This window comes from Pseudoliparis swirei, chromosome 20 (assembly GCF_029220125.1).
Source record: "Pseudoliparis swirei isolate HS2019 ecotype Mariana Trench chromosome 20, NWPU_hadal_v1, whole genome shotgun sequence".
Classification (NCBI taxonomy): Eukaryota; Metazoa; Chordata; class Actinopteri; order Perciformes; family Liparidae; genus Pseudoliparis; species Pseudoliparis swirei.
The window spans coordinates 948,897-970,018 of NC_079407.1; the positions used below are offsets into that span (position 1 = coordinate 948,897).

At 50.8% G+C, this 21,122-nt stretch overlaps 3 protein-coding genes and 1 long non-coding RNA gene across 4 annotated transcripts in view; 1 reads left to right on the plus strand and 3 right to left on the minus strand.

The window, feature by feature from the left end:
- Positions 1 to 3,775: 3,775 nt before the first annotated feature.
- On the minus strand, positions 3,776 to 8,264 carry LOC130210430 (protein IWS1 homolog). The gene is made up of 13 exons (XM_056440747.1): positions 8,083 to 8,264; positions 7,018 to 7,115; positions 6,265 to 6,925; positions 6,130 to 6,189; positions 5,854 to 6,058; positions 5,701 to 5,758; positions 5,524 to 5,621; positions 5,217 to 5,367; positions 5,059 to 5,141; positions 4,802 to 4,931; positions 4,602 to 4,719; positions 4,408 to 4,519; positions 3,776 to 4,012 (listed from the first exon to the last, which is right to left on the minus strand). Exons 1-13 carry the CDS (start codon positions 8,126 to 8,128, stop codon positions 3,865 to 3,867), a joined length of 1,968 nt encoding a protein of 655 aa, XP_056296722.1. The 5' UTR covers positions 8,129 to 8,264; the 3' UTR covers positions 3,776 to 3,864.
- A 1,636-nt stretch (positions 8,265 to 9,900) lies between these two features.
- Positions 9,901 to 12,071, minus strand: LOC130210439 (uncharacterized). The gene is made up of 2 exons (XR_008834806.1): positions 11,876 to 12,071; positions 9,901 to 10,486 (listed from the first exon to the last, which is right to left on the minus strand). It is a non-coding gene; the product is annotated as an uncharacterized LOC130210439 (long non-coding RNA).
- A 197-nt stretch (positions 12,072 to 12,268) lies between these two features.
- Positions 12,269 to 13,832, plus strand: wdr74 (WD repeat domain 74). The gene is made up of 2 exons (XM_056440751.1): positions 12,269 to 12,965; positions 13,178 to 13,832. The coding sequence occupies exons 1-2, from the start codon at positions 12,357 to 12,359 to the stop codon at positions 13,679 to 13,681; spliced, it is 1,113 nt and encodes a 370-aa protein (XP_056296726.1). The 5' UTR covers positions 12,269 to 12,356; the 3' UTR covers positions 13,682 to 13,832.
- Positions 13,833 to 14,604: 772 nt separating this feature from the next.
- Positions 14,605 to 21,122, minus strand: part of zgc:162872 (BAR_ACAPs and ArfGap_ACAP domain-containing protein) — a 41,663-nt gene continuing 35,145 nt past the window's right edge. The window contains 3 exon segments of the mRNA XM_056441179.1: positions 14,605 to 15,100; positions 18,247 to 18,308; positions 18,497 to 18,607. Of these exon segments, the coding sequence (XP_056297154.1) occupies positions 14,940 to 15,100; positions 18,247 to 18,308; positions 18,497 to 18,607 (334 nt within the window). The 3' untranslated portion in view covers positions 14,605 to 14,939.

Below are 21,122 nucleotides of genomic sequence, written 5' to 3' on the forward strand. Positions count from 1 at the left end.
GACGGTTCCTCCTCCAGCTACTCACTGCTAGACACTTACTCGCCCAGCCGGTAGCTAGCAGCGGCATCGGTCCCGTCACGCTGATCTCACGCGCTGCAGGACGCTAGCTTAGGGTCGACGGCTTCAGCTTCTAGCTTTGAGGCCTTTCTAAACGCCTCAGGGGACCACATCAAGCACTAGTGCCTCGCGTCAGTCTTACTAGGATGGACCATCTTAAAGCCTTCACGTCTTCAGTAAAGTCACTGTACCACAGCAATAGCAGATACCGGCCTACTCGTTGTAACACATTGAACGTGCCCTCTTGGCCATTTAGAAGTTAGATACCACGGTAAAGACTAATCAGAGTAAAGTACTAGTGCTCCTCGGTCAAGCTACCCGCGGACTCCTCTAGTGTCGCACTGGGTACCACGGTCTGAGAAGACGTCAGGTAACGCACCAGGCCACGGACTAGAACCATACAGGCCCGAAGCCTAGAGCCCGGTGCAAAGCGTACTCGTAACACGGTCAAGCACCAGTCCACGGTGCAGTCACTCTGCCCCGTAGCACCTGAGCCACGGTGCACCGTCCACGCTGTCCCTACCACGGTGCACTGAGGCACGTAGCACGGGTGACGCGTCACGTACCAGCACTTTCGTACCACGGTAAAAGCACTGTACGCAAAGCACTCGTACCACGGTAAAGCACTAGTACCACGGTAAAGTACTAGTACCACGGTAAAGCACTAGTACCACGGTAAAGCACTAGTACCACGGTAAAGCACTCGTGCCACGGTAAAGCACTAGTACCACGGTAAAGCACTCGTGCCACGGTAAAGCACTAGTACCACGGTAAAGCACTAGTACCACGGTAAAGCACTAGTGCCACGGTAAAGCACTAGTACCACGGTAAAGCACTAGTACCACGGTAAAGCACTAGTACCACGGTAAAGCACTAGTGCCACGGTAAAGCACTCGTGCCACGGTAAAGCACTAGTACCACGGTAAAGCACTCGTACCACGGTAAAGCACTCGTGCCACGGTAAAGCACTCGTACCACGGTAAAGCACTAGTACCACAGTAAAGCACTAGTACCACAGTAAAGTACTAGTACCACAGTAAAGTACTAGTACCACAGTAAAGCACTAGTACCACAGTAAAGCACTAGTACCACGGTAAAGTACTAGTACCACAGTAAAGTACTAGTACCACAGTAAAGTACTAGTACCACAGTAAAGCACTAGTACCACAGTAAAGCACTAGTACCACAGTAAAGCACTAGTACCACAGTAAAGTACTAGTACCACAGTAAAGTACTAGTACCACAGTAAAGCACTAGTACCACAGTAAAGCACTAGTACCACAGTAAAGCACTCGTGCCACGGTAAAGCACTAGTGCCACAGTAAAGCACTAGTACCACGGTAAAGCACTAGTGCCACGGTAAAGCACTAGTGCCACGGTAAAGCACTAGTGCCACAGTAAAGCACTAGTACCACAGTAAAGCACTAGTGCCACGGTAAAGCACTAGTGCCACGGTAAAGCACTAGTACCACGGTAAAGCACTCGTGCCACGGTAAAGCACTAGTACCACAGTAAGCACTAGTGCCACGGTGAAAGCACTAGTGCCACAGTAAAGTACTAGTACCACAGTAAAGTACTAGTGCCACAGTAAAGCACTAGTACCACAGTAAAGCACTAGTGCCACGGTAAAGCACTGGTGCAAAACTAGTACCAGTGAAGCACTGGTACCACAGTAAAGCACTAGTACCACGGTAAAGCACTAGTGCCACAGTAAAGCACTAGTACCACGGCAGTAAAGCACTAGTACCACGGTAGCACTAGTGCCACAGTGAAAGCACTAGTGCCACAGTAGCACTGTACACGTGAAAGCACTGTGCCACGGTAAAGCACTAGTACCACAGTAAAGCACTAGTACCACAGCTAAGTACTCAGTACCACAGTAAAGCACTCAGTGCCACAGTGAGCACTGGTACCACACTAAAGCCCTAGTACCACAGTAAAACTAGCCACAGTGGCACTAGTGCCACAGTAAAGTACTAGTGCCACAGTAAAGTACTAGTGCCACAGTAAAGCACTAGTACCACAGTAAAGCACTAGTGCCACAGTAAAGTACTAGTACCACAGTAAAGTACTAGTACCACAGTAAAGTACTAGTGCCACAGTAAAGCACTAGTACCACAGTAAAGCACTAGTGCCACAGCAAAGTACACTGCAGCACCAGTGCCACAGTGAAGCACTAGTGCCACAGCAAAGCACTGCACACAGTAAGCAGTGCCACAGTAAAGCACTAGTGCCACAGTAAAGCACTGGTACCACAGTAAAGCACTAGTGCCACAGTAAAGTACACAGTGCCACAGCAGTGCCACAGTAAAGCACTGGTACCACAGCAAAGCACTAGTGCCACAGTAAGTGCTAGTGCCACAGAAAGCTGGTGCCACAGTGAGCACTGGTGCCACAGTAAAGCACTAGTGCCACAGTAAAGCACTAGTGCCACAGCAAAGTGCTAGTACCACAGTGAGCACTGGTGCCACAGTGATTACTGCACCAGAGTGCCACCAGTGCCACAGTAAAGCACTAGTGCCACAGTGAGCACTGGTGCCACAGTAGCACCAGTGCCACAGTGAAGTGCTAGTACCACAGCAGTACTGGCACAGCAAAGCACTAGTACCACAGTAAAGCACTAGTGCCACAGTAAAGCACTAGTGCCACAGTAAAGCACTGGTGCCACAGTGAGCACTAGTGCCACAGTAAAGCACTAGTGCCACAGTGAGCACTAGTACCACAGTAAAGCACTAGTACCACAGTAAAGCACTGTGCACACGCAGTGCTAGTGCCACAGTGAGTACTAGTGCCACAGTGGCACTAGTGCAGTGCACCACAGTGAGCACTAGTGCCACAGTAAAGCACTAGTACCACAGTAAAGCACTAGTGCCACAGCAAAGCACTAGTACAGCAGCACTGAGTACTGGTGCCACAGTAAAGCACTGCCACAGCAAAGCACTGGTGCCACAGTAAAGCACTAGTGCCACAGCAGCACTAGTACCACAGTAAAGCACTAGTGCCACAGTGAGCACTAGTACCACAGTAAAGTACTAGTACCACAGTAAAGCACTAGTACCACAGTAAAGTACTAGTGCCACAGTAAAGCACTAGTACCACAGTAAAGTACTCGTACCACAGTAAAGTACTCGTACCACAGTAAAGCACTAGTACCACAGTGAGCAAAGCAGTGCCACAGTAAGCACTAGTACCACAGTAAAGTACTCGTACCACAGTAAAGTACTAGTGCCACAGTAGCACTGTGCTGGTACCACAGTAGCAGTACCACAGTGAGCACTGGTGCCACAGTGAGCACAGTGCCACAGTAAAGCACTGCACCACAGTAAAGCACTAGTGCCACAGTGAGCACTAGCCACAGCAACTAGTGCCACAGTAAAGCACTAGTACCACAGTAAAGTGCACAGTGCACAGTACTAGTGCCACAGTAGTGCAAAGTACCACAGTAAAGTACTAGTACCACAGTAAAGTACTAGTACCACAGTAAAGTACTAGTACCACAGTAAAGTACTAGTGCCACAGTAAAGTACTAGTACCACAGTAAAGTACTAGTGCCACAGTAAAGTACTAGTACCACAGTAAAGTACTAGTACCACAGTAAAGTACTAGTACCACAGTAAAGTACTAGTACCACAGTAAAGTACTAGTACCACAGTAAAGTACTAGTACCACAGTAAAGTACTAGTACCACAGTAAAGTACTAGTACCACAGTAAAGTACTCGTACCAGTGAAGAAATACTCAAATTCTAAGCCTGCAGTCCAAGTGTTATGTAGTTAGTATCTGAAGTACAAGTACTCATTAATATAGATTACGTCACAGATGTGGGCGGAGCCACAAAGTGGGCGGAGCCACAAAGTGCACGTGCTTCACTCTGAACAGTCACATGCGACTCTGACAACCTGATTGGTGGAGAGAAGACGTCGGGTTGCTCCGCCCTCTCCACCTTCGGAGACTGACTGGAGGAGGAAGAGCAGGAGGAAGAGGAGGAGGAGAAGGATTGAGGAAGAGGAGGAGGAGCAGGAAGAAGAGGAGCAGGAGAAGGATTGAGGAAGAGGAGCAGGAGGATTGAGGAAGAGGAGCAGGAGGATTGATGAAGAGGAGCAGGAGGTTTGATGAAGAGGAGTGAACAGGAGGAGGAGCTCCAAAGAAACAACAAGACATGGTGTGGTTCTGGTCTAACGGGCCCTTGTCTCCATGAGGAGGTCTCCATGAGGAGGTCTCCAGGAGGAGGTCTCCATGAGGAGGTCTCCTTGAGGAGGTCTCCAGGAGGAGGTCTCCAGGAGGAGGTCTCCATGAGGAGGTCTCCATGAGGAGGTCTCCATGAGGAGGTCTCCAGGAGGAGGTGGGGTACCTGAGCCTCTGCTTCTGGGGCATCTGCTGGTCCAAGTCTCTCTGCTGGCGCTCCTCCCTCGTCATCCCCTTGTAGTTGGACGTCAGGCCGAAGATGGGCCGGGACCACTCATCTGTAGACCAGAACCAGAACCATCAACACCACCTTCCTCCTCCTCCTCCTCCTCCTCCTCCCGGGTCCTGATGGAGACTCACTGATGAGCTTGAGGGCCAGGTCTCTGTTGGACCTGGACTCCTTGGGGTGTTTGTAGAGGAACATGACGGAGCGCCCGATGCCGCTGTGCTTCAGGGTCTCCTGACTGACGCTGGGCAGCTGAGGAGGAGACACAGTGAGGCCTGGACCAGGAGGCGCAGGGTCCTCCTGGACCAGGAGGCGCACAGGGACCTGGACTCACTTCATGCAGGATCTTGAGGAGCTCCCCTCGGATCCTGAGGGCCGGCAGAGACTTGTCGGGCAGAGGACTGATCCACTCCTTAATGGCCGACATCACGCCGCTGTCGATGAACGTCTCCTTCAAGTCCTGTCTGAGGGGAAAGAGTCCGGAGTGAGACTACTTCTATACAACCAGAGGAGCCCCCTGGTGGTCAGGAGAGAGAATGCAGCTCTAACACATGAAGCACAGACTTCTATACAACCAGAGGAGCCTCTTACTTCTTGAGGTGCATGACGACGTGGGGCAGCAGGGTGAGCTTCTTCAGGGCCGGTTTCCTCTGACTGTTCAGGGTCCGATCCTCCTGTCACAGTAAAACACAGTCAGCGTCGCGGGAGCAGAGCCGCTGGGCGCCGGGCTTTTATTTTGAAGGGCTCACCTCCGCGGCCTCGTTCATCTTGCTGATCATGGCGCTGACCACGTCGTCGGCGTCGCTGATGAAGGTGCCGCCGTCGCGGTGCCGCCGCTTCCTGCTGTTCATGGCCTTCCTCCGGGCCAGCATGACGTCGAAGTCCGACATGAAGCTGGTGCTGAAATAGATATAAATAATATATACACACACACATAAATATATATACACAGAAATATATATAGATATACAAATATATTTATATAAATACACAAATATATATATACAAATATATACAATTCATAAATAAAATAAATTATAAATAAGGCCTCCTTACTCCTGGCCGCTGCGGTCCACTCCGTCATCAGAGTCTGACTCCTGCTGCTGCTCCTGCGCCTCCTTCTTGTCCCCTTCCAGGTCCTCCTGGTTGAAGCCCTGCAGGAGGACGAAGGACACGCTCGTCTTCGTCACAACGTCTGAAACTCTAGTGAAATTCGGAGGTGGAGGAACTCACCGTGAACTCCTCTTCCTCCTCGTCGCCGGACTCGCCGAAGATGTCCGCGATCATCTTCCTGGAGGACGAGAGGTCAAAGGTCAGGTCGAGAAACCAGAGGTCAAAGATCAAGAACACTCCAGTTGGTAGCTGTGTGTTCTCCACCCGACTCACTCCTCCTCGTCTCCCGAGTCGCTGTCGCTGCCGAACAGCGCCTTCTCGTCCTTCTTCTCGCCGCCGGCCTTCGTCCTCTCGTCCTCGTCTTCGCTGCCGCTGTCCGAGCCCAGCTCCCGCAGCTTGGCGGCGAGGCTCTCGTCGGGGCCGGGCGCCGCGTCGCTGTCGGAGCGCTCGCCGTCCGACACGGCGCGGCTCCTCTTGGCTGCGGGACACACGGTTATCCCACGGTGCTCGGGGTCAGTGAAGGGGGCGGCCGGCGGGGGCGGGGCTTACCTGGTTTCTCCTCGTCTTCATCGTCCTCGCTGTCGGACAGGATGGCCTTCTTCCTCTTCACTGCACACACACACACACACACACTCAGTGGTACTCATGAAGGGGCCACGTGTCGGCTGGTCTGAGGTCAGTTACCTGGCTTCTCGTCCTCCTCGTCACTCTCATCTTTCTTCTTCTCTTTCTCCTCCTTCTCTCCATCACTTCCTGCTACAGCCTTCTTCCTCCTTCCCACTTCCTCCTCACTGTCAGACTGCATCACAGCCTTCCACTTCCCTCCTCCTCCCTCTGCCTCCTCCTCCTCCTCCGAGTCCATCTGTGCCGTCTTGCGTTTCACCGGCGTCTCCGTGTCAGAGTCACTGTCGGCGTCGGGCCGGCGACCAGGAGGCGCGGCGGCTTTGTGCTCCTCGGTGTCCGAGTCGCTGTCTGTGGCTGCTTTGTGCTCCTCCTCCTCCTCCTCCTCCTCCTCCCCCCTCTCCTTCTCCTCCACGTCGGAGCTGCTCCCCCGGCGTTTGGCGGGAGACGACTGTCCCTCCTCCTCTTCCTCCTCCTCCTCCTCCTCGTGATCTGACGCTCCGCGTTTGACCGGCGACTCCTCCTCGTTGTCCGAGCTGCTCACTCTGCGTTTGACCGGAGGCTCCTCCTCCTCCTCACTGTCAGCGATGCGAGGAGGAGCAGCCGCCGTCTCCTCTGAGCTTTTGTCGGCCTCCTCGTCGCTGTCGGCTCCTCCTCGCGCCTCCTTGTCGGGGTCGGCGGTCTCTGTGGAGCGCCGCGCGTCTCCTTCGATGCTGCTGTCGTCCTGTTGAGGCATGAACACATCACACACTAAACGCTGGTCCCAGACCAGCTCTTAGGAATGTTCTGCCACCAGAGAGCAGCGTGGTGTCTGACCTCAGACCGGGCTCCTCCTCCTCCTCCTGCGCTCCTCTGCTCCTCCTCTCCGTCGGAGGCCGGGTGCTCATCCTGGACCGGAGTGCCGCCGCCGTCGTCTGAGAAACACAGAGAACCAGGAAGGAAGTAAAGATTTGAGTTCACACACCACTGAGGAGACCTGGGCCTGCAGAGACCTGGTCCTGCAGAGACCTGGTGCTGCAGAGACCTGGTCCTGCAGAGACCTGGTCCTGCAGAGACCTGGTCCTGCAGAGACCTGGTGCTGCAGAGACCTGGTGCTGCAGAGACCTGGTCCTGCAGAGACCTGGTCCTGCAGAGACCTGGTCCTGCAGAGACCTGGTGCTGCAGAGACCTGGTCCTGCAGAGACCTGGTCCTGCAGAGACCTGGTGCTGCAGAGACCTGGTCCTGCAGAGACCTGGTGCTGCAGAGACCTGGTCCTGCAGAGACCTGGTGCTGCAGAGACCTGGTCCTGCAGAGACCTGGTCCTGCAGAGACCTGGTCCTGCAGAGACCTGGTCCTGCAGAGACCTGGTGCTGCAGAGACCTGGTGCTGCAGAGACCTGGTCCTGCAGAGACCTGGTGCTGCAGAGACCTGGTCCTGCAGAGACCTGGTGCTGCAGAGACCTGGTGCTGCAGAGACCTGGTCCTGCAGAGACCTGGTCCTGCAGAGACCTGGTGCTGCAGAGACCTGGTCTATGGTCTGGATCTCAGGAGACGGTCTCAGGACCTCCTTGAAGACTAAACATGAATATTTATTGTATTTTAAGGACCGATAAAATGAGACGCTTTTCCTTTTGGTTGTTGACCAGAAGTCATGTGAACTGATCTCAGACCAGGTCCACAGGAGCCTGAGTGGGTCTGAAAGGGGGTCTTCACACCGGACTTCATGGAGGACCAGGACTACAGAAGGTTCAGGACTCAACAGTGTGCATTAATACGTGAGACTTTACTTCCGGGATTAATTTAAACATTACCGTCCAGACGGTTTCCGGTTTCACACAACATGATGTTGTTAGCATGTAGCTCGTTAGCTCGTTGGGAAACAAAGCGCGAGTAGTTTTTTACCGGAGCGGCTTCCGGAAGTGAAGTCTTCTTCTTCTTCGGCGTCCATCGGGTAGACGGCCGGAAGCTGCAGGTATCCGTTCACCTTCACCTGTGATACCAACCCGGGAAAATACACCGGAGCAGAGAAACGACGTTTAGAGAGAGAAGCGCTCGCGAGCTGCCGGAGCCTCAGATCCAAAATGGCGTATCTTCTGTCATATACGCATGCGTGAGTAAAAAAATAAAAAACGTTATTAATTACGAAGATAACAATTCACAACAATAATAAAACGTGATCTTTGTTCTTATGTCATACACATTTAGACCGTACACGTTTACTAAAGTACACCGTTGAGTACTTCTTTCTTCTCTTGACACTTTATACTTCTAGTGTACTTCTAATGTTCAATATCTAACAGTTTTCTATACTTATGTGGAGTTTTATTTGAAACGGAGTATTTACACACTGTGGTATATAAGATAAGATAAATATTAGTACTTTCATCACTGAATACAGATATTTATTGTTTCAAGTGTTCTTCAAAGTACTACGAACACATTAAAGAACACGATTACGTGGAGGATAAATACATGTAATACAATATAAACATACAAATACAATATATATATATATTGACTTCAAAAGGTACAAATGTTATTAATCTAAAGAATAAGAAACGAAATGTTTTTATAAAACAAATAACGAAATTACAGAGGCAGATGCATTTACACTCTTTGACCACTAGAGGGCAGAATACACGATGACATTACGGCAGTTCCGGTGAACACCTTCAAAATAAAAGATTCAAAATACACCTCATGTTTCCATTTGAGAGCCATAACATTACAATTACATTCTGATGACAATGTTTTCCTAAACCCTACTTTCATTACACTTTTATGTATAATGTCGCTGCCTTATTATTCTGGGAATGTGTTTCCTCAAAGACAAGAGAAGAGGACAAATATGTCTTGAAATAAATTAAGACATCCATGTTTTCAAATGTATTTTGTAACATTTAACAACAACACATTTGAAACTACTTCATAAACACGTAATATGTGTATGGCTGTGTCTACTACCGCACACTTTACGAAGTACACTGCAATACAGTGCACTACAATTCAGTGCACTGTATTGCAGTGCGTCGCTGATGAGTCTGTCTCAAATGGAACACTCACGTTCACCACTTGGCGGAAGTGACGGACGCAAATCTGTTCACGGCACCCGCGAAATTAAGCCGGGAGTGACATACGCAAATCTGCTTGCGATACCCTAACCCTTAAAGTGACCAAATGAATGTACTTCTTGCCCTCTTGTTGTCCCTTGTTTACCTTTCTCCACCCCATGTGGAAACTGCGATACCTCCACAATCGCGGCAGGAGCCTCCGCCTTCTGGCTGAAGTCGAGATGGTATATGTAAGTTTAATTGTGTGATTTTGCCTTACCTTCACAGCATAGCTTCATGTAGTAGTTGCAATTAAATTCTCCTCGCTAGGGATGCTAAATTCTCAATTATCTTGTCAGAAGTAGCCTTCTTCTTTGCAATCCACATACACACCATATGGAAATAAAACATGACAACTCTGTACATGTTTGTCCCTAGATTTCTATTAGTTTTAAGAATTATCCACTGAAATGATAGGCATCATCTGCTTGAATTCACACAGTAATAGGCCTACTTTGACTGACTGTACTTTTATACACATCTCTGTTGTAGTGAAGTTCACCCTGATACAGGAATCAATTAGCAATTGAACACAGGCATATTAATTATTGTTACAAACATGCATCAATTCTAATATAAATCAGAAAACGCAATAAAAGACTACAAAACCTCAATGGCAACATTTTATTGATAAAATGACTTGCATATTAATATAATCTTCCCTTCCCCTGCCCGCTTCGCCCGTCTAGCTGGTCGGCAGCCTTCAGCAGAGTGGTGGGGGCTATTGATGGCTGCCACGTCAGAGTGAAGCCCCCAGCGGAGGATGCTGCCTGCTATTTCAACAGGAAGCTTTTTCATTCCATCCAGCTGCAGGCCATCTGTGATAAGTGCAAATTCATAGAAGTGTGTGTGGGCTACCCAGGCTCAGAGCATGATGCCAGGGTCCTGAATAACAGCCCCATCTTCTATGAGCAGTCATCCCCTCCACCAGGATACTGTATCCTTGGGGATGGTGGCTCCCCCTGCCTGTCCCAACCCATCTGCCTCATGACCCCCTTCAGGCAGCCTGTCCACCTCCAAGCTACAACTGCTGCCTGTCAAAGGCCAGGTGTGTTGTGCAGAGGTCCTTCGGGATCCTGAAGACGCGATGGCGGTCCATCTTCTTAAAGGCCCTGGAGGTGGATGTGAGGTGCCAGAGGTCATTGGAGCCAGATGTCGGGAGGGCAGCAGAGGACCAGCACCTCCAGGAAACGTCTCTGGGGCAGGAAACAGAAAGAGGATAGCCATTCAGTGCTCTGTCCCAGACCACCATTACATTTAAATTAATACATACACGACATTAAAAAAACAACACAACGATGATTGAAAGCTACAATTATTTCTAGAAGGACAAGCTTAGATAGCGATCGTAACGGTATTAATTATCGGGCGGCGTGTTGGTAAACGTTCGCGGTGTCATGTTAACCCGTTATTAAACTGAGCATATCCATTGTTAATCCATTATTAAAATTGCTATTTCGATTGTTTAACAGAACAGCCGTTGTTTAACACTGTCCGATGACTGACATAGCTATCTGTCGTCGGACTTGCCGCTGGAGCCCACCTGCCCCGGCTCGTCAAGCGGAAAGTGTCCGATAAAAGTGCACCTTCGTCGGACTGGCCGGGTGGTGGATTAGCCAGCTAGCTTATCATAACTGCCATGCAGATCCAATGGCATCTAATGCTACCTAGTAATGTTGTTACGAGATGTGCCGACGCTTCGAAGCGTGTGTCGAGTAATGGAGGGGGCGTTTCCTCGAAGCGCGTATCGAGGCTTGCCGTTTAGGGAGGAGCCAAAAATGATGACGTCCGAAGCCTCGCTGCCCGGCTGTACCACGTGACTGCTTCGGGAAGTGGTTCAGATATTTCCGGGAGGTTTGACAGCAATATAAACCCCTCAGGATCCATTCAACATGTGGGTTGTTGGTTGAGTGTTTGGAGAGTTTAGAGAGATAGTTTGGAGAGTGAGGAGAGAAGGAGAGGTGATAAGATGGAACTGTTGAGAAACTGTTATTTCTGAATAAAAATGAATAAAATGTCCCCTGTCCTGTACATCACTGTCCAAGTTACACAAGCATATTCAGTCCCCTCTTCCTAGTTCCACGAGCACTTTCACTGTCCTCTGCCTGCTTAAGCCCATGCCATTTTCCTAAAGGGACATAATAACATTACACAACCTTCCATATCATATGATACTACCATTTTGGGAACATTAACACACACAGAATACATTAAAACAATATTTTATTATGCACATATGTGATGATTTATGTACAGAAATGATTTGGTCATACATTTTTGTAATTCATAGTCATTCCAAACAGCCATACGACACACACATTCAATGCATCACATGATGTGGTTCAGATACAGCTGCCTGTGATTATGCACTTGGCCACTAGGGGGTGTCGTGAGCACATGAAGCTTCGAGAAATGAACCCTTTCTCGAAGCAATTGGCTGAAGTGGTTCGATGCCTCATGAGGCTTCATCTCACCATCACTACCTAGGTATGCTAACTGTCGGTATATATCATATACATCGTTAACTCCACCAAATACTCATGTCTTTAATACCAGTACAATGTGTAATTACCGCTGATACTTACATTACGGTCTGTAGCTTCGTGGTCTACCGCTTGTGCTGTCCGCCATTGTTTTAGAAATAAAATGAAAAGCTGGCGAAAGGGCTCCTCCTCTTCCGCTACGTCACCAAGATGGCGGCCGCTTAGGGCGAGTAGTGTCCATCGTTTTACATGTTTTGCCCGTTTGCAGTGCACCATCCGGGTACTTTCAGTGCACTGAATTCTGCTGGTTTTTTCAGTGGCGCACTTCGAACACTGAAAGTCAGTGCTCGAAGTGCGCGGTAGTGGACACAGCCAGTGTTTCCTATGTATAATATAATAATATGCAAGTAGTTGTGAGTACTTATTTACTGAGCGTCTTTGTCGTGTTCAATAAAGTTATACAATCAAATAAAACCGCGCTGACAGCTTCCGGTGACGTCGTCAACGCGCGACGCCGCCTTCAGAGAAACACGCGTGTTCAGGGACGCGGACCCACTCAGACCGCTTCCAGTCTCGCTCCGCGATGGGCGACACCAGCCGGCTGTGCTCCGTGTGGCTCGGCTCGGAGACCGGGATCCTGAAGGGGGTCAGCCTGGCCCGGAAGCAGGCCTTCAACTTCTGCAACACGAGCCACCTGAGCCGCGACCAGGAGGTGCGCGCGCTGTGCTGGGCCGACCCGGCGGAGAGCGAGCTGCTGGTGGGCTCCGTGGACGGGACCGTGAAGACCTTCAGCACCGAGAAGGGGGCCTTCACCGAGAGCCGCGCCTGCGGGGAGCCCGCGGACGGCTGCTTCGCGGGGCTCGCGCCGCTCGGCGGCTCCGGGCTGGTCACGTGCGCGGAGCGCGGGAAGCTGCGCGTGTGGCGCGAGGACAGCAGCGAGCCCGTCGCGGAGCTGGACGTGGGAAAGCACGTGAGCCGCATGCGGCAGAGTCCGGTCCACCAGCACCGGGTCGCCACCGGGGGCAAGGAGAACGGGCTGAAGCTCTGGGACCTGCAGAGCCCGCGGAGCCCCGTGTTCAGCGCCAAGAACCTGCGCGACGACTGGCTGGACCTACGGCGGCCGCAGTGGGTCAGAGACGTGGCCTTCATCCCGGACTCCGACAAGCTGGTCACGTGCACCGGCTACCACCAGGTGAGCTTCCGGGGGTCGTTCCGTGAAGCTGCTGTCAGGTGTAAACAACAACACTGGAGCTTTGTTTACGTCCCGTGAAGTAAACAACTATCACCAGACTTAACGAGAGACATTGAATGTACCACAGCTCTGTAATTCAGCTATACGGTTTCTTAACGAGACATTGAATGCACCGTGGCTGCAGCTTTCTGACATTGTCTCTCCCCCCCCAGGTGCACGTGTTTGACCCCGCCTCCCCTCAGCGGCGCCCCGTGCTGGAGTTCGAGTACGGCGAGTACCCGCTCACCGCCCTGGCGCTGCCGGCCTCCGGCGACTCGGTGGTGGTGGGCAACACGCAGGGCCACGTGGCGCTGCTGGACCTGAGGAAGGGCGTGGTGCGCGGCTGCCTGAAGGGGCTGGCGGGCGGCGTGCGGGCGCTGCAGTGCCACGCCTCGCGGCCCGTGGTGGCGTCCTGCGGCCTGGACCGCTTCCTGCGCCTGCACAGCCTGGAGGACCGAGTGCTGCTGCACAAGGTCTACCTCAAGTCCAGACTCAACTGCCTGCTGCTCAGCACCCGGGACCTGCAGGAGGGAGGGGGGGCGGCGGGGGAGGTGAAGGAGGAGGAGGAGGAGGAGGAGGACGATGAGGTGTGGGAGAGCATGGAGCGCGTCGAGGAGAAGACCAAGAGGAAAACAACAATGGAGGAGCTGCAGAAGAAGAGGAAGAAGAAAGACTGAGGGGCGTTTGAGTCTGATCAGTGTGGGACATTCCAACGCCGGCTGTCGGACTGAAACCGTGAAAGATGAAAGCGTGTTTATTACTATTCTGTCGTCACTTCTCATATGTAGGTGTCGGTTTCTGTACAATAAATTTTATCCAACAAACTGATTTTCTCCTCGCTCACTTTGTCTTGAATGAAACCAAACGACTAAACTGTCATCTTACAGTTGAAATGTGCAGCTGGGCTAAAGTTTAGGGGGCGGGGCTTCATCACACACCAAACCACCCAGAGCGGACAGTATTCAGCTGTCTCACGTTCCTCCAAAGATAATTCACATTGAATGTGCTCCTGAGGCTCCTCCCACATTTGAGTGCACTAAAGATGATAGCACCGCTCAAACCTGGCAGCTTTTAAAGTTGGTGGGAGGAGTCTGGAGGTGGTCTCCAGGGGGCGCTCGGTGGAGCGGGCAGCTCACCTGGTCCTTCACGGACGAGGCTCTGGTTGGTGGGAGGAGCCAGTTGCTGCATCTGACTGGACCCTTGAGCAAGCAGCTGGACTGCGGCGAGAGGAAAGAGTCCTCAACACGGCCTGCGTGGGGGGCCTCTGGGTCCAGCCTGAGGAGCTGCTCCTCATCAGGGGCCCCGTGACGTCTGCATGGGAGTCCTGTGTTGCTGCGTCTCCAGGCCACCAGGGGGCAGTAGAGGAGCCTCTGACGTCATCACCCAACACGTCTCCACGTGGAAACCAATCAAGTCAATAATGTGATGCAACAGATGTATTCTGGTCAATATACATACTCTCCTCCTCCTCCTCATATGCATTGTCCTCCAGCCCAGAGCACAATGCATTGTGGGTACTCATCGGTCTCCAGTTTTTTTATTCGTAAGTTATTTCTGGAATTAGTTTCTATGATCCGTTAAAGACAAGACGCAACAACAGTTGTGTATGAAGAGCTTTAATTCAGCAGCACATTACGCAACAGTAAGACCACCAGGAGGAACTCCTCCTCCTCCTTAATAATAATATTGAATGTAAGGAGTCTCTGGTCTCGTTAAGGGGCGGAGTCTCTGTTTCTTGTAACATTCACCCCTTCACACCAGGTGGGCGGAGCTACGGTTCCACCTGTAACAAACATCCACAGCTACGGGAGCGTTTGGCTTAAGTGCCTTGCTCAAGGACACATCGACATGGACCAGTGGAGCCGGGGATCCAACCACACAAACACACACACATCAGTCCACTCTTCTAAAAGGTCAAAGTCTCCAGTGGGTCGTTCACCCTTTCTCCTCCTCCTGCTCCTCCTCCTGCTCCTCCTGCTCCTCCTCCTCCTGCTGCTCCCCGGGGCGGCTGAACTGCCGGCGGCTCAGCCTCTCGGGGTCGTGTGACGCCATGTCGCTGAAGTCTCGGAAGATGTCCTGAAAGGTCTCGTCATCTCCTGAGGAATCAACACGTTGGTCAGCCATCTTGTTTTCCCTCAACAGGAAGTGACCAGATTAGGACTGAGGAGGAGCGCTGTAGCCCCGCCCCTAAAGCGCCCCCTGTCAATCACCCTGTAGCTCCGCCCCTAAAGAGTTGCCTATCAATCACCCTGTAGCCGCGCCCCCTGTCAATCACCCTGTAGCTCCGCCCCTAAAGCGTTGCCTATCAATCACCTGTAGCCATGGACGGATTAAGAAACCACGGGCCCCTGGGCCTGGACGTGTCAAGGCCCCCCCCCGCAAAAAAAAAATATATATATATATTTACCAAAAAATTTAATAAAAAAAACAATTTTAAAAAACAAAACAATGAAACATCGCTAACAAAACAGTCCGTATGGAACAACGATACCGGAGCTGAGCAGACAACATAACGCGAATTATATGACCATGACATGAATGACTTAAGCCTAGCATATACCGGCTATGGCGCATCGTGTCATATCATCATATCAATACAAAGTTAACTAGAATGGGCACTCGGTAGAGCGCATACCTTCGCATATCACAAGATTGGGCATTGAATTATGAACATTTTGGCATTAGTTGCATGCCAATTGGACAAAATGTATCGTGCTATGGTAAAAAAGAGTTTGACCTTTCCATGACCTTGACCTTGACCTTTGACCCGATTGATCCCAAAATCTAATCAAATGGTCCCCGGATAATAACCAATCATCCCACCAAATTTCATGCGATTCAAGAACATTTTGACCTGTTCATGACCTTTGACCTTGACCTTTGACCCGATCGATCCCAAAATCTAGTCAACTGGTCCCCGGATAATAAACAATCATCCCACCAAATTTCATGCGATTCGGTTCAATACTTTTGAGTTCTGCGAAAGATTTTGACCTGTTCATGACCTTTGACCTTTGACCCGATCGATCCCAAAATCTCATCAACTGGTACCCGGATAATAAACAATCATCCCACCAAATTTCATGCGATTCGGTTCAATACTTTTTGAGTTCTGCGAAAGATTTTGACCTGTTCATGACCTTTGACCTTTGACCCGATCGATCCCAAAATCTAATCAACTGGTCCCCGGATAATAAACAATCATCCCACCAAATTTCATGCGATTCGGTTCAATACTTTTTGAGATTTGCGAATAACACGCATACAAATAAATAAATAAATAAATAAATAAATACACGGCGATCAAAACATAACCTTCCGGCATTTTCAATGCGAAGGTAATAACAGCGACTTCACGCAGAGGCTCTGGCTTAGGGGCCCCCTGAGCTCATGGGCCCCTGGTGCCGGTAGGCTCGTTTGGTAATCTATCCCTCAGTAGGACTATTGGGGCCCTGTTACTGACATGAATGACTTAAGCCTAGCATATACCGGCTACGGCGCATCGTATCATATCAATACAATGTTAATAACAGCGACGTCACGCGCGGAGGCTCAGGCCCAGGGGCCCCCTGAGCTCATGGGCCCCTGGTGCCGGTAGGCTCGTTCGGTAATCCATCCCTGAGTAGAACTATTGGGGCCCTGTTACTGACATGAATGACTTAAGCCTAGCATATACCGGCATACGGCGCATCGTGTCATATCATCATATTCATATCAATACAATGTTAACTAGAACGGGCACTCGGTAGAGCGCATACCTTCGCATATCACAAGATTGGGCATTGGATTATGAACATTTTGGCATTAGTTGCATGCCAATTGGATAAAAATTGACCGTGCTATGGTAAAAAGAAGATTTTGACCTTTTCATGACCTTGACCTTTGACCCGATCGATCCCAAAGTCTAATCAAATGGTCCCCGGATAATAACCAATCATCCCACCAAATTTCATGCGATTCGGTTTAATACTTTTTTTGTTACGCGAATAACACGCATACAAATAAATAAATAAATAAATACACGGCGATCAAAACATAACCTTCCGCATTTTCAATGCGAAGGTAATAACAGCGCCCTGGGCCTGAGCCCGGTAGGCCCGTTGATTAATGTAGCCCCGCCCCTAAAGCGTCCCCTGTCAATCACCCTGTAGCTCCGCCCCTAAAGCGTTGCCTATCAATCACATGTAGCGCCCCCTGTCAATCACCATGTAGCCCCGCCCCTAAAGTGTCCCCTGTCAATCACCCTGTAGCTCCGCCCCTAAAGTGTCCCCTGTCAATCACCCTGTAGCCCCGCCCCTAAAGCACCCCCTATCAATCACTTTGTAGCCCCGCCCCTAAAGCGTCCCCTGTCAATCACCCTGTAGCTCCGCCCCTAAAGTGTTGCCTATCAATCACATGTAGCCCCGCCCCTAAAGCATCCCCTGTCAATCACCCTGTAGCCCCGCCCCTAAAGCGTTGCCTATCAATCACCCTGTAGCTCCGCCCCTAAAGCGCCCCCTGCTTCATGGTCTGTGTGACTCTAAATGACCATAAAGTATAAATGATGACATCATGCTGTATAGAAGAAGACTAGAAACTAGAGACTGAGACATAAACTCATGTTTACATGTTTACTGAGGGAATACATCAAGAGAAGTAGAGTCACTATATAGACTTCTATACAACCAGAGGAGCTCCCTGGTGTTCAGGAGAGAGAATGCAGCTTTAACACATGAAGCACAGACTTCTATACAACCAGAGGAGCCCCCTGGTGGTCAGGAGAGAGAATGCAGCTTTAACACATGAAGCATAGACTTCTATACAACCAGAGGAGCCCCCTGGTGGTCAGGAGAGAGAATGCAGCTTCAACACATGAAGCATAGACTTCTATACAACCAGAGGAGTCGCCCCCTGGTGGTCAGGAGAGAGAATGCAGCTTTAACACATGAAGCATAGGCTTCTATACAACCAGAGGAGCCCCCTGGTGGTCAGGAGAGAGAATGCAGCTTTAACACATGAAGCATAGGCTTCTATACAACCAGAGGAGCTCCCTGGTGTTCAGGAGAGAGAATGCAGCTTTAACACATGAAGCATAGACTTCTATACAACCAGAGGAGCCCCCTGGTGGTCAGGAGAGAGAATGCAGCTTTAACACATGAAGCATAGGCTTCTATACAACCAGAGGAGCCCCCTGGTGGTCAGGAGAGAGAATGCAGCTTTAACACATGAAGCACAGACTTCTATACAACCAGAGAGTCCTCACCCATCGCTCCAAACACGGCGTCTGAGTCCCTCATCTCTTCGTTCATCCTGGCCGTCCGCAGTCTGAAGCCATGTTTCATGTTTTAATGTCAACAACAAAGAAAACAGAAACGTAAACACAGTTCTGGTGAATCTAAAGAGGTACAGAGTGAGACCTCCCTCCTCATTCACGTCTCTGGTGAAAGTCGCACATGCTCAGAACGACGAGCGGAGACGAGGTTTATGCTAAGCTAGGCTAACCCGTCACTCACAGTGTGACGATGTCAGCGTGGGCGGTTTCCACGGCGATGGCCAACGGGTCCTGGCCCCTTTCGTCCGCAGCGTACTGATTGGCTCCCCTCTTCAGCAGCAGACACACCTGTCTGCACACAGGAAAAGGGGAGGGGCTTATTATGATATGTGTCTACCCCGTGTGTATATGTGTGTGTGTACACCGTGTGTATGTGCACCCCGTGTGTGTGTACCCTGTGTGTGTGTACCCCGTGTGTGTGTGTGTACCCCATGTGTGTGTGTACCCTGTGTGTGTGTGTGTACCCCGTGTGTGTGTGTGTACCCTGTGTGTGTGTGTACCCCGTGTGTGTGTGTGTACCCTGTGTGTGTGTACCCTGTGTGTGTGTGTGTACCCTGTGTGTGTGTGTGTACCCTGTGTGTGTGTGTACCCTGTGTGTGTGTGTGTGTACCCCGTGTGTGTGTGTACCCTGTGTGTGTGTGTGTGTGTGTGTACCCTGTGTGTGTGTGTACCCTGTGTGTGTGTGTACCCTGTGTGTGTGTGTACCTGTGTGTGTGTGTGTGTGTACCCTGTGTGTGTGTGTGTGTGTACCCTGTGTGTGTGTGTGTGTGTGTACCCTGTGTGTGTGTGTGTACCCTGTGTGTGTGTGTGTACCCTGTGTGTGTGTGTACCCTGTGTGTGTGTGTGTACCCTGTGTGTGTGTGTGTGTACCCCGTGTGTGTGTGTGTGTGTGTGTACCCCGTGTGTGTGTGTGTGTGTGTGTGTGTGTACCCTGTGTGTGTGTGTGTGTGTACCCTGTGTGTGTGTGTACCCTGTGTGTGTGTGTGTGTACCCTGTGTGTGTGTACTGTGTGTGTGTGTGTACCCTGTGTGTGTGTGTGTGTACCCTGTGTGTGTGTGTGTGTACCCTGTGTGTGTGTGTACCCTGTGTGTGTGTACCCTGTGTGTGTGTGTGTACCTGTGTGTGTGTGTGTACCCTGTGTGTGTGTGTACCCTGTGTGTGTGTGTGTGTACCCTGTGTGTGTGTACCCTGTGTGTGTGTGTGTGTGTACCCTGTGTGTGTGTGTGTGTGTACCCTGTGTGTGTGTGTACCTGTGTGTGTGTGTACCCTGTGTGTGTGTGTATCCTGTGTGTGTGTACCCTGTGTGTGTGTGTGTACCCTGTGTGTGTGTACCCTGTGTGTGTGTACCCTGTGTGTGTGTGTGTACCCTGTGTGTGTGTGTGTGTGTGTACCCTGTGTGTGTGTGTGTACCCTGTGTGTGTGTGTACCTGTGTGTGTGTGTGTACCCTGTGTGTGTGTGTGTGTGTACCCTGTGTGTGTGTGTGTACCCCGTGTGTGTGTGTGTGTGTGTGTGTGTGTGTACCTGTGTGTGTGTGTGTACCTGTGTGTGTGTACCTGTGTGTGTGTGTGTGTACCCTGTGTGTGTGTGTACCCTGTGTGTGTGTGTACCCTGTGTGTGTGTGTGTGTACCCTGTGTGTGTGTGTACCTGTGTGTGTGTGTGTGTACCCTGTGTGTGTGTGTGTAACCTGTGTGTGTGTGTGTGTGTGTGTACCCTGTGTGTACCTGTGTGTGTGTGTGTACCTGTGTGTGTGTGTGTGTGTGTACCCTGTGTGTGTGTACCTGTGTGTGTGTGTGTGTGTGTGTGTGTGTACCCTGTGTGTGTGTGTGTGTGTACCCTGTGTGTGTGTGTGTACCCCGTGTGTGTGTGTGTGTGTGTGTGTGTGTGTGTGTGTGTGTGTACCCTGTGTGTGTGTGTACCCTGTGTGTGTGTGTGTACCCTGTGTGTGTGTGTACCCTGTGTGTGTGTGTACCCTGTGTGTGTGTGTGTACCCTGTGTGTGTGTGTACCCTGTGTGTGTGTGTGTGTGTACCCCGTGTGTGTGTGTGTACCCTGTGTGTGTGTACCCTGTGTGTGTGTGTGTGTGTGTGTGTGTGTGTGTGTGTGTGTGTGTAACCTGTGTGTGTGTGTGTGTGTGTGTAACCTGTGTGTGTGTGTGTGTGTAACCTGTGTCTGTGTGTGTGTGTACCCCGTGTGTGTGTGTGTGTGTACCCTGTGTGTGTGTGTGTATGTGTGTGTGTGTGTACCCTGTGTGTGTGTGTGTACCCCGTGTGTGTGTGTGTACCCTGTGTGTGTGTGTGTGTGTACCCTGTGTGTGTGTGTGTGTGTGTGTGTGTGTGTGTGTGTGTACCTGTGTGTGTGTACCTGTGTGTGTGTGTGTACCTCTGTGTGTGTGTGTGTACCTGTGTGTGTGTGTGTGTGTGTGTGTGTGTGTGTGTACCATGTGTGTGTGTGTACCATGTGTGTGTGTGTACCATGTGTGTGTGTGTGTACCATGTGTGTGTGTACCGTGTGTGTGTGTACCGTGTGTGTGTACCGTGTGTGTGTGTACCGTGTGTGTGTGTGTGTGTGTGTACCATGTGTGTGTGTACCGTGTGTGTGTGTGTACCCCTGTACCTGTGTGTGTGTGTGTGTGCCCCTGTGTATGTGTGTGTGTACCGTGTGTGTGTGTACCGTGTGTGTGTACCGTGTGTGTGTACCATGTGTGTGTGTACCGTGTGTGTGTACCATGTGTGTGTGTACCGTGTGTGTGTGTACCATGTGTGTGTGTACCATGTGTGTGTGTACCGTGTGTGTGTGTACCATGTGT

What these genes read in the sequence shown, in the direction of transcription:
- wdr74 (XM_056440751.1), top strand. Translation starts at nt 12,357, where the DNA reads ATGGGCGACACCAGCCGGCTGTGCTCCGTGTGGCTCGGCTCGGAGACC. An exon ending in CGTGCACCGGCTACCACCAG is followed by an intron (nt 12,966 to 13,177) that starts GTGAGCTTCCGG and finishes CTCCCCCCCCAG; the next exon opens with GTGCACGTGTTTGACCCCGC.
- LOC130210430 (XM_056440747.1), bottom strand. Translation starts at nt 8,128, where the DNA reads ATGGACGCCGAAGAAGAAGAAGACTTCACTTCCGGAAGCCGCTCCG. An exon ending in TGAAGACGAGGAGAAACCAG is followed by an intron (nt 6,059 to 6,129) that starts GTAAGCCCCGCC and finishes TGTGTCCCGCAG; the next exon opens with CCAAGAGGAGCCGCGCCGTG. An exon ending in AGGAGGAAGAGGAGTTCACG is followed by an intron (nt 5,622 to 5,700) that starts GTGAGTTCCTCC and finishes GTCCTCCTGCAG; the next exon opens with GGCTTCAACCAGGAGGACCT.